Source organism: Scardinius erythrophthalmus (assembly GCF_964197995.2).
Source record: "Scardinius erythrophthalmus genome assembly, chromosome: 22".
Classification (NCBI taxonomy): domain Eukaryota; kingdom Metazoa; phylum Chordata; class Actinopteri; order Cypriniformes; family Leuciscidae; genus Scardinius; species Scardinius erythrophthalmus.
Genome location: NC_138242.1, coordinates 27,097,623 through 27,109,959, shown reverse-complemented (window position 1 = coordinate 27,109,959; position 12,337 = coordinate 27,097,623). Strand labels below are relative to the sequence as shown.

Here is a 12,337-nt window from a genome sequence, read left to right as displayed (position 1 = left end):
GAGGGAAACTCCTCTGGAGAGCAGGTCTCATGCCGGCGTCGTCGGAGACGCTGTTGAACCTAGACTTTCATCAAGCGCCCAGGGTAAGCAGTATGGATGGTGGTCCATTGTGTTGTCCGAAGATAATTGGGTGCGTTGAAGACCTCACTGAGTCAAAACTCAGAACAATACAGCAGATCCAGTGCCGATGCCACTGCTGTAGAGGCAACCAGTCCGTCTAACCAATGATCCTGCGAAACAGAGGGCACTAACCTGTTGAATTCAAGAGACGCACCTCAAGCGTTCAGTAGCACACAGTCGTGCAACTGCAAGGTGGTCGATTCCCAGATTGGAGGTAAATGAATGATTTGTTCTTGCATCCGGTAGTGGCAGTGCATCACTGGCAGGTCTATACTATTGGCATACGTGTCGTTTTGTGGTTTGCGCCGTTACCTTCAAAGCTCATTCTCAGGGATACGTGAATAAACATTTCCAATAGCTTCATTTTTCACTGTGCAGTGACCTAGAACATCAGCTTGACTAGAAAGGGGACTGTACGAATGCAGAAGTTTGGGTTGCGCATCCAAAAGTTAAAGAAACACATTTCAAGTGATGTTAACGTACAATTCCAAAGGGCATTGATGCTTGTTTTCTCCATGGTGGTTATCTGTCCAAACTTTCCATCCAAATCTTCATCTTTTGACATAAAACATATTTTGTGTGTGTGTTTGAGTGCATATATACTGTGTCTATATATATATATATATATATATATATATATACATATATACATAATTTATATATATTTACAGATAATAATTTAATTATTATATATTTGAATTATACTCTTCACTGATTACAATTTCTATTACCCAAAACAATTTTTAATATTTTATACATTTTTATTGTTTAAATACTGTTATTATGATTATAATATTGTATATATATATATATATATATATATATATATATATATATATATATATATATATATATATATATATATATATATATATATAAAACATTTCTGGCTTTATATTGCTGAAAATCCTCAGTAGTTTGTAATAGATTTTTTAAACTTTAGAAAGTATATCATATTTTAAAAAAGTTATTTATCTTAATTAATTGTTGGTTTTACTTAAAAAATTAAGTAACCTTGCATGGTTGCCTTAATTTTGAGTTCATTGAAATTAAAAATTTGAGTTAATACAAAGGAGATCGGTTTAATCAACAGAAACTCGAAATTATGTTATCTGAACCACATTAATTATCTAAGCTGATTTGACCAAAGAAAAAAAGTAGAGTGTGACAACATGCCCCGCTATATTTCAATTGTGTTTAACAGTCTAGACTTTTTTTTTTAATGTTTCTGTCTGTCTGTCTGTCTGTCTGTCTGTGTAGGTGTTTGATTTAGTAGATGTCTATGATTTTGCGTTTTGGTGTGTTATAAGCCAGCGCTGGATCTCTCCCTCCCTCTTTTCTCTCGTGTCCTGCGCTGCGCTCACACTCACACTCACGCAGAGTGTCTCAGTTCTCCACATTTTCATGACATCCACCTTTATCCAGCTCATCCCGTCTTTTGTGCACTGAGGAAAGACTTTAAAAGCGAGGAAAGGATACCGGGGTGTGTTCCAGGATCTCGGGCAGCTTTTCTCGTGCATCAGTGGAGTTTTTCTTTGCGCCTCCACATGTGGAGAGACGCTGACGGTGATGCGCTTCTGGAGAGATGCTGATGCTGAAGCAGGGCTGTGAGTGAGCCAACATCAGCAGAAAAGAAGTTAAGTGAGAGAAGAGGACAAGAAGAAGAAGAAAAAAAGAGAGAGGCTGTTGGGGCCCACGCCAAAAGTTCATTAACAAAACCAATCGGGACTTTTTTTCTCATCTAGTGGTGCCTCACCAACCTTCAAAATTTCGCCCAAAAGCAGACAGGAGGATCGGCCGGTGCTGACGAGACTCGTCAGCAGGAAGCGGCTGATCGCGGCTGGGGTGCTTGGTGTGGTCATGGTCCTGGTGCTGGTGATCCTGATCCCGGTTTTGGTGAGCTCTGCCGGGACATCCGCCGCGCACTACGAGATGCTCGGCACCTGCAGGATGGTTTGCGATCCTTACGGTACTAAATCCCCGACCAGCACGGTCTCAGCAGAAACAGTCCGGGACAGCAACCTTATGCAGTCTTTACCAACTTTTATACAAGGTCCGAAAGGTGAACCGGGACGCCCGGGGAAAGCGGGGCCGAGGGGCCCTCCCGGTGAACCCGGACCACCCGGACCCCCTGGACCTCCCGGAGACATGGGGCAACCGGGACGACCTGGATTACCCGGGCAGCCGGGACCAAATATGGCCACCGGTGCCATCAGCGCGGCCACCTACAGCACCGTGCCCAAAATCGCCTTTTACGCAGGGCTAAAAAAGCAGCACGAGGGCTACGAGCTGCTGAAGTTTGACGACGTGGTCACGAATCTCGGGAATCATTACGACCCCACCACGGGGAAATTCACCTGCTCCATACCGGGAATATACTTCTTTACCTACCATGTGCTCATGCGAGGAGGAGACGGAACCAGCATGTGGGCTGATCTGTGTAAGAACAACCAGGTGAGCGCGCGCGCACACACACAAACAAACACGCGCACAATTTAAGACTAAAATATGACATTATGACATTAAATATGACATTATATCAAAATATGACACAAGATTCAAATACATCTTTCTTTCTCTCTTTCTTTCTTTCTTTCTTTCTTTCTTGTATTGATTCATCTACTAACGTAAAAGTTTGTTTCCATCCTCAGAAAATCACACCTGAAAATTTTCTGTTCAGCTCCAAATGAACGGTTCTTTTAGCTTTACAAAAATCGAAGAACTTCTGAAAAATAATTCGGTATTCTCATGATTATGTAGATCATTTCTGACCTATATATGTATGGATAAAATCATTTTCCAAAGGGTCTGTTTAAATATACATGGGGTAAAATTATCAGACCATCAAACCATGAACAGTAATTAATTATTATTTAAAGTTATTAATGATTATTGTTTGTATATTTAATTATTATTATTAATATGTCAAGATTTAATACTAATACAAATAACAATAACAATAATACATTTTTAATAGTAGTCATATTATCATTGTTATTACCTTATTAAACAATTTCACTACAACTTAATCAACTGCTGAAGTTTTCATGTCACATTATGGTTTTCTGATTGGAGAAATGCATTTTAAAACAATGAGCAGTATCTTTCTTCCAGATATTCTGCTTGTTTTTCCCCCCACAACATTTTAGTTTTTACTAATTTAATCAAGAAGAGAAAAAAAAAATGCATTTGCTAATGAAATTAATCGACATCTATATTTCAATAAAATAGTATCAAACTTGAGTTCATGTAGGAATTAAGATTGGGTTTTCATGTTTCACGCTTAAAAAATAATATTGCGTTGAACAGTTTCACAAGGTGAAAATGAATGATTGGAATATATTCACACCTAAGTTAAAAACTTAAAATGTGTTAATAGATGCAACAGCTTGAGTGAGTCAAATTAAGTTTACATGCATCATGTCATTTTTTGCTCACATAACAACATGCAATATATCACAATATCTTTGCTGAAACCCAATAAATTGTCATTTTTTCACATACTTAAAAGAATGGCATGCTTGGTCTCAGACCAAATTATATATATATATATATATATATATATATATATATATATATATATATATATTGCACATAGTAAATATGTAATAATATGCAATACATATGCAAATATGTAATTTACATATTACAATAAAATACAAAAGTTAAATGCCAGCCACTATTTCAAGTCCTGGTGTATCTTAAAGAAACAATTAGGCACTTTTCATTAATACCAACGGTTTGTGGGTGTGGCCAATATGATAATATTTACAATGTGGACAAGGCCAATGTGTTATACATTTAATATGAACTTATTTATACAATTGTCACCATAATGTGATTTACTAAACACTCAGACCTTACCCAATCCTATTTTTGCTGGGTCTCATTAGGTCTATAAAGACCTGAGACCTAATATACAGTATACGCATGGAAAGCCTGTATATCATATGCAATTTTTTTGCATCTGACAGCTGAAACGTTGCACTAAATGTTCCTTTCCTCCCGCAGGTCCGTGCCAGTGCCATCGCCCAGGACGCAGATCAAAACTACGACTACGCCAGCAACAGCGCCGTTCTTCACCTGGAGCCCGGAGACGAAGTCTACATCAAACTAGACGGGGGAAAAGCCCATGGGGGGAACAACAACAAGTACAGCACCTTCTCTGGGTTTATTATATACGCTGATTAGGACATACGCACCTACTCTAGACGGTCTATCCTGTCCCCCTCTGCTATTCCTCCTCCTCTTCTTCTTCTTCTTCTTTTTTTTTTGAGCATATTTTTCCTTTGGGCCCGGGGCAAGCAGACAGACCTGCTCAAACACCCCTCATCATTAGTCTCTAGATGTGGGTTTGAAGGCAGAACTCGTTGCCCTGCAATCCAAAAATCAAGAACCAAAAAAAAAAAGCCCGGAGAAAGAAGCACTTCATCACAGAGGAAAGATGTACGGAGGAGAAGAAGCTTTCCGAGGAGAAGGAGGTTACTGTGTGTCTTTCTATGTCTGTGGCCATCAAAGAAGCCTGTGAGATGTTTTATAATATGTAACCTGACATAATCAGCTATATGTGCAATAACGTGAACTACGATATTTGTTATTCCAGTTCCATCTCGGTAATACCTGACTAGTCGATGCCTTGAGTTTTGAATCATGAAGCATTAACCCAAATGATATCATCATCCATTAGATATCCAGTGTAACCTGACCAAAACTGATCCTCTTGTGTTCCTCTTGCATTCCTCTTGCATAATGCATATCTGCTAAAAGACTGCAGACATTTGTTCCCTGACTGTTTGTGAGTGCTAATTATGAATAAGGGACATACAACAAAACAATATACGTTGGTGGTAATGGCTTGCAGTGAAATAATATTCCAGTTAAAGCTTTCAGCGATTTAATTTTAGTCTGCAGTGTCAGGGTGTCAAAAGCCTGTTTTTTTTTTGGTATGTAATGTTAGCCGGCATCTTTTTTTGCACACAGACGTATTAGACCGAGAAGGAATATGTTTCTTGTGATATTTAGAGCACTATGCAGAGTATGGGTGTTAATATGTAAATGTGTATCTATCTTCAGAGATTTCCAGAATGTGATTAATAATATTGCATCTTATTTTCAGTGTAAATATGGAAATGGATCTCTTTTTTTTTTTTTTTTGGTTTCAATATGAAAGAGAATCAGGTGACCGTCATGTATATGCGTCACTCTCCAGGTTGGGATGGCAGGGAATGTGTGTGATGAATTATTATCCGAGGATTATTTTTCGTTTCCTGTCCTGCTGCTGTAATTCTCATACACGTCTACAACCCTTCAAACACATTTTCCATTAAATGGAAATTTGATCAGATATGTGCATTTTCCTTATTTTATCTATCAGTGAATCAGTTTCAGTTTGGTGCGTCCGAAATGGCGCACTGTCTGAGTAGGTACTAATTTGAATTTGAATTGACTTCACGACCGTTAAAAAAGTACATTCTATGTAGTATAATGTGTGTAGTATAAATATAATCAGGACGTACTACATCCGCCATGTTGTCACTGTCATGTGACCTACCAGCGCCAGTTGCATCGCTTCACTCCCATTCATAAATCCTCTCCGATGGCCTCATGGGATAGTAAAGTGTCCATCGAACGGCATCCACGGACTTTTTGCCTATAAAAAGTGATCAGTTGACTTAACTTAAAAAAATTGAGTTAAGTCAACTTATCACTTTTGGACATACTACTCTTTTTTCGCCTACTAGTAGGAACATATTTGATTTCGGACCCAGCTTTTGTTCTCTTATGTAATCATTTAGGCCTGTTGTTATGGTTTTGGCCCTCAGCTTGTGGTGTGTTCATGGATACACAACTCATTTTACTTCTGTAATGTGACGTACAGTGTATTTCTGAATCAGGAAAAAATGTGGAAAGGGATTTCATCCAATGGGAACTGAATGGAAGAGTCGGTGGCCTAGGTTTGAAATGACATGCAATGAATCATTTGTAATTAGACAAAAAACTAAGTATTAAGAAATTAAAATAGACTCAATTTTAATTTCAAGGGCAATTTCAATGAAATAAAGGCTATTTATTGGAGTCATGGTTCCATGAATAATCTTTAACATCCATGGAACCTTTCAAGGTTCTTATATATTACCATATATGTTCTTATAGGTAAACTTTCAGCGAACGGTTCTTAAAAGGAACCATTTTTTTCTTTAAATGAAGAGCATTTTAATATTAGAAAGAACCATTTTCCACTATAAAAACCTTTTTTTCTTCTATGGCATCAGTGCGGAAACCCCCTTTTGGAATCTGTATTTTTAAGAGTGGAAAGTTTTATAGTAGGACTGATTGAATCTTCAAACGGCATTTGAGTTTGGGGTGAATGTCTTATAAACGGTTCCTGCAGGTAGTAAATGTTTTACCTTCTATCACACTCAAATGGAAGATGTTTGTTTCTCCGAGTGCAGTGAGTCCGGCAGGTTGTTTGGGCTTTATAGGGTCCTTCCTCTTTCTCAGATTAAAATGCAGACAGTGGACGGTGAAGGTCAGATGGAGGACTCGCTCACACACTCCAGATGGAGTTCTGGCCTCTACAGCTGTGATTGAACCAAAATGAATCACTTTTAGTCTTTTAATAATGTCAAACAGATCCTCAGTAATAGAGATGGATATTTGGTGCAGTGTACGTACCACTCTCTCAAAGTTGACATTAAACAATTGCATGCATTTCCCTTCATGCATTAAGTTTTATTCTATGGGAAATGTGTGTGTGACTGGGCCAATCAGCAAGAGGTCAAACAGGAGTCAACTCTCTGTGTAAAACATTCACGAACCATAAAGATCCCTGGCATAAAGACAGCCTTTTATAATGAGCTCACACTCTTTCTTCCTCTCGTTATTTCGCTTTCCTTTTTCATTTTTCTTCACTCCAAAATCTAAAAAAACAAAAAAACAACAACTATGAATGGTCTGATATATACACCTCAATTTCTTGTGCAAAGACAAAAAAAGTACATTTTTAGGACCATCATTTTTTTTTTTTTGCATGAAAAATAAGCACTTTAATTTCCCCCCAAATATTCTGTAATGTGAAAAATGTTTAAATTCTTTATTTTTTTGTATCATTTTAGTATAGCATTTTTTACTGTACTATTGTAAGAGTGTGCAGAATTCTAGCAACAAAAATCTAATCTTAATCAAAATTGATTTATAGTAATAATTAGGCTAATCAAAAAAAAAAAAAAAAATCAGGGGAAATGTGCCTAATTGTTATGAAAAAAAAATGTCACATTGCAATAATAATAACAATATTTTTTATGCTAATATAATGTCAAATAAAATAATGTTTTAGCATGTTTATTTAATTTCCATCTATGGTTTTTCTTCTTTTTATGATGTTGTTCATAAAGACAGAGCTTTACCTTATTTCACAAATCATCCAATATTTACAGGTCTGATATACAAAGGAATTTAGAGCTAACTAATCCATTTTTATAAGCTTTTCTGTCCCCTCAGCTTCAGAGGTCACAGGGCAACATGTTCTGAATCAGATTCCAGGGCTCAGAGGATTTGTCCAGGGTCAGTCACTCATTCAACTGGAGACCAAGGCCAAGAGCGACACCATTTTTCCCTCTTCATGTGACTAAACAAAATCTTTCTTGCACCCCTGAATGGATGTCATTCATCACCAGGAACCCTGTCCAAGGAGCCACCTGTTCAGACGACACTCTCAGTCCTTTCATGGGGCGTCCACGACGGACACATCACTCAACATCAGTCACCTCTCACCCAGGATACTGTCCTCGGGACCAGACAACGTGAAGAGATTTCAAAACACATCTCGGTCAGCTAATTAGACATGCATAACATGTCGGAAATGTTTAAGTGAATTTGTCTCTCTGTCGGAAAAGATATCAGCCAATAATTTTTAATAATCAGTCAGTTTCTTCACTTTTTGAACATGGTCTAATGCTCAGGGAAGCAGTGATTGGCTGTAAGGAAGTGGGGGTGTGGTCAACACTTCAGAATGACTAATCACAGAATAATATAAGGAAATTATAGCATTAAAAAAAAAAGAATATATATATATATGTGTGTGTGTGTGTGCGTGTGTGTGGGCGCACATAGAAAATTATATAATTAAAAAAATATATAATTAGATTTTCTACACACACATATTTAAATTTTATATTCACACACACACACACACACACACACACACACACACACACACACACACACACACACACACACACACACACACACACACACACACACATGTATATAATATATTACACCCCTAATCATATATTAATATATATTATATATATTTAATGTTTTAAAAATTTATATATATATTAGGTTTTTTTTTAGATTTTTTGTAATTAGATTTGATTTCTAATCGCAGTATAATAATTAAAAAAATATTTCATGTTTTAAAATGATTTTTTATTTTAAATGTAGGTGTTTTATTATATATATTGTAAATACATTAAAATAACATACATAAGATATATTTATACATCTAAAAATATTATATAAAATACAATCTTTTTATATTTAAAATAAAATTCAATTTATACCAAAGAAAATAATCCTAAACTATATAAAATATAACTCTTAACTCTTAGTCTATAACTTTAGACGATAGCCTGCCCTGGGTAGTTTCTTTTCTAGCACTAATATCCACACAAATCCTTTTACAGGTGGACCAGTGTAAATATGAGACCTTGGTATGAATTTATGGGCCGCGTCTGTACAAAACGACAGTGCACAGTTTATGAGCTAATTATGCAAACGCTAAATAAAATTGCCACGCTATGAAACAGGGGCGGAGTGGGACCAAAAAATCTACCGGGAAATTTCGTAGACCACCGGCCCTCGGTGGTAAAAAAAAAAAAAAAAACAAAAAAAAAAAAACCTTTGCTAAAAAATATAGCAGTGAATGAGAGAATATTAAATAGATTTTTTTTTGTTCCTCTATAGTTTTTTCACAACTTTCTAAAAGAGTAAAAAAATTGCGAGAGATGGATAACGGCAGTCAGAAGAACTCAGAAGAGAGAAATATAAGTCACTTTGTCATCACTCCCACAGACGCAGCATTAGAAACCCTCACAGCAGCATTAACTCGTTTTTTTTTTGTAATTTTATTAAAGGTAATATAATATAAAATAGTGTTAAATGTAAATACATATTTTTTTCAATTGAAAATATTAAAAAAAACTTTCCAGGATTTATGCGGATGATGACCGTTAAAACGTGTCATCATCACCCTGTTGAAAAGGGTCTATGGCATTTTCACGGTGACACGACACCTTGCTCGTTAGCTTCTGCTAGTGTTAACATAATCTGTATACACTTAACATAGCAGCAGCAGCCAAGGGAGGTTACTCGTTTTAAAACTAGGAAATCTGCAGTAGCCTAGATAGTCACTCAATAGTAAACTTTTTATTTGTCTCATATTTACCACTGCTACTTTCAAATTACACAAGCTTTTGGCTGGCTGGCTGCATAGCTGGTGCTAATTCCCATCTGTGCCTAGCTTTGACAACATGTGCTTCAGTTTATTTCACCTGTAGTATCTTTGCTTGTTGATGCCCGGAACATGTCTGTTATTTTGGAGCATTTCACTGCCTCCTCCTCCATAATTTTTGAGTCTGACCTTCTCAGCGCCAGATTTTTTAACGCTTGTGCTGAGGGGTGCTAGATCATTGACGGGGGAGCTGCGCAGTTATACAAATAATAATTGAGCAAAACTTGGCCACTAAATATTTAATATTCAATTATTTTAATGATCACAATTAAAGTTTTAATTTTATTAAATTGAACAAGCGCAACATTCAGCATTCAATCAAATATTCTAAAAGATGTAGGCTATTAGTAGCTTATTAATAAGGTTATTTCAACATAATATTTCGTTATTTCAACATTTATGTGCGTGCAACAAGCAAGTTGTGCATTTGTAAATCCGGTAACGCGTGCATTGATTTTTAGTAATAAATTAGTGTTTTCTGACAGTGTCGGGTGTCGGCTGCAAAGATGAAGTTGACGATCGCCATATATAGTGAACGCGCCTAGAGAAATGCATGATTACGTAATCAGAGAGTAGGCAAGCCTTTTTCTTTTCGTTTTGAATTATTTCGTTTAAAGTTATTTCAAGCTTTGTGTATTTGATGTGTTTCGCATGTCTGTGTGAGGCATACACTGAGTTTCGTTAACTTAGTTCGGATGAGATGCGCTCAGTTAACGTGCAATGCAATTGACCGCGCGGGCGCCTCCATGATTAGGCTATATTGTCTGTTTGTTATATTTGCTTATTATTTAAAAAATGATTAAAATTAAGATACAATTTATACAAAACGAAATTCACCTTAATGAAAGGTTTTCTACAAAACAAAACTGAATGAAATGGTCAAAATCATGTCTGTCTGACCCTCTGTCTCTTGATAGGCATCATATCTTATTCGTGCTGTTCACTTTTCATAAATAAACATAAATGGAAAAGAAATGACATTATATATTTTAACAAATATGAAACTAAATGCGCTTATTTAATGGCTACAATAGGCCTACAGACTCTCTATTTGTGCAAATTGCTGCACATTCATTTAATTCTGAATTTTGCACAAGTTGAAAGGCGTTTGTTCAAATCAAGTTCACGGATAATTGTGCGTGCATTTATTAATCATTATGATACTAAAATCATAAAAATGCTATGTAGCCTACTAAAAATCAGATGAGCCCAGAATATGAACGCAACGTTTAATTACACGTTAAGCAATTTCCTCCCATAGAAAACCATTAGGCCTAAGAACGCTTAATGTAGGCTAGCTTAATGCAGATTAGAATGCCCCCTTATTATGTCGAAATAACGACTTATTATGTCGAAATAACGAGATATTATGTTGAAATAACGTCTTAATATCTCGAAATAACAAGATAAGTTTTCTTTTTTGCCTTTCCATCATTTAACTCACTCTTACGGACGTTAGACTTCCAAGACGTGACGAGGAAAAAGAGGTGTTCGGCGGCTTTTTACATCAAAGGCCGACCCGATTTTGGGAGGGGCCGCTCACTGACCCCCCTATGTTTTTGAAAATCCTATAGACATGGTTGGACCTGCCGAACGGGTTGAGCACTTTTATATACTGTGTTGAGCAGAGAGGCTGCACAGTTTGACCAGCGAGAAGCGGCCGCACATCAGGCCGCCAGACGGGTGTTGCTAAAATAACTCGCAATGTATAACTATTATCAGACCGGCCCTCCGCGGCCTCAAAACACTACCGGCCCACCGGGAAAAGTCCCGACTCTCCCGATTGCCACTCCGCCCCTGCTATGAAAGGTCATACTCACACTTCTGACTCGGTCGCTCATCACGCGCTGCCCGGCATCGGTTACTGTGAGCCGTCGCCATCAGATCTTCAGCTAGGCCTATCGAGAAAAACAACACTTTTGACTGAAGGTTTGTTAGACGCACTCATGGGGCTGAAGCTAACATTGTTTGACTGGATCTTAAGGAATCTTTAAAGCGGTGAGTGTGTGTCCTGACTTTCCCTCAAATGCTTTGTGAGTTTAAATCGCTGCTCTGCTTTGTCCTAGTCACTCTGGTGTGTTGGCCCAGAAAACCCTCATCCTACTTCCTTGCTCTCGTATTTTTCTCTTTCTATGTCTGTACGATGTGTATGAGAAACATAAAATCTGGTATGGGGGTAAAAATAGTCCAGTCAGAATTTTTTGGGAGTAGCGATAAAGATATCATAAAGTGATTGCATCTTTTGGGATGAGAAACGATTATTGTCAGACAGAATTTAAAATAGTTTTAAAACACAACACTATATTTGCAATGAACAAGAAGTCTCAGTTGAAATATGACAAACACACAGACACACACACAGAGTGCTGTAAGGGACCCATGGGTGTCATTACTGGGAGAGAAAGAGGGTCTCTAGGACAAAATTCAATACAAATTGATAAAAATGCTGAGGGAATACATTGTGTATCATTTATCTAGCAGTGCTAGTAAAAGGAATTGGACGACTGTAGGCCTGCGGACTGGAGAAGGAGAGGCAAAATCAATCTGTATTGTTCATTTCTTAGAGCCGTTACACCTAGAGGACATTCATAATGCTGGCATGTTGTGCTACTTATTGGGGATCACAAATAAGATTCAACCCAGTATTTCAGTTGAGGTTCACGGCGCTTCACATTCTTCTTTATGTCTTGACTTGAGAGG

The 12,337-nt window shown here is 37.2% G+C and overlaps 1 protein-coding gene across 1 annotated transcript; it reads left to right on the top strand.

Moving 5' to 3' along the window:
- The first annotated feature begins 1,890 nt into the window (after nt 1-1,890).
- Nucleotides 1,891-5,461, top strand: c1ql3a (complement component 1, q subcomponent-like 3a). Its single transcript, XM_081352577.1, has 2 exons — nt 1,891-2,574; nt 4,132-5,461. The coding sequence occupies exons 1-2, from the start codon at nt 1,981-1,983 to the stop codon at nt 4,309-4,311; spliced, it is 774 nt and encodes a 257-aa protein (XP_081208703.1). The 5' UTR covers nt 1,891-1,980; the 3' UTR covers nt 4,312-5,461.
- Nucleotides 5,462-12,337: the final 6,876 nt, after the last annotated feature.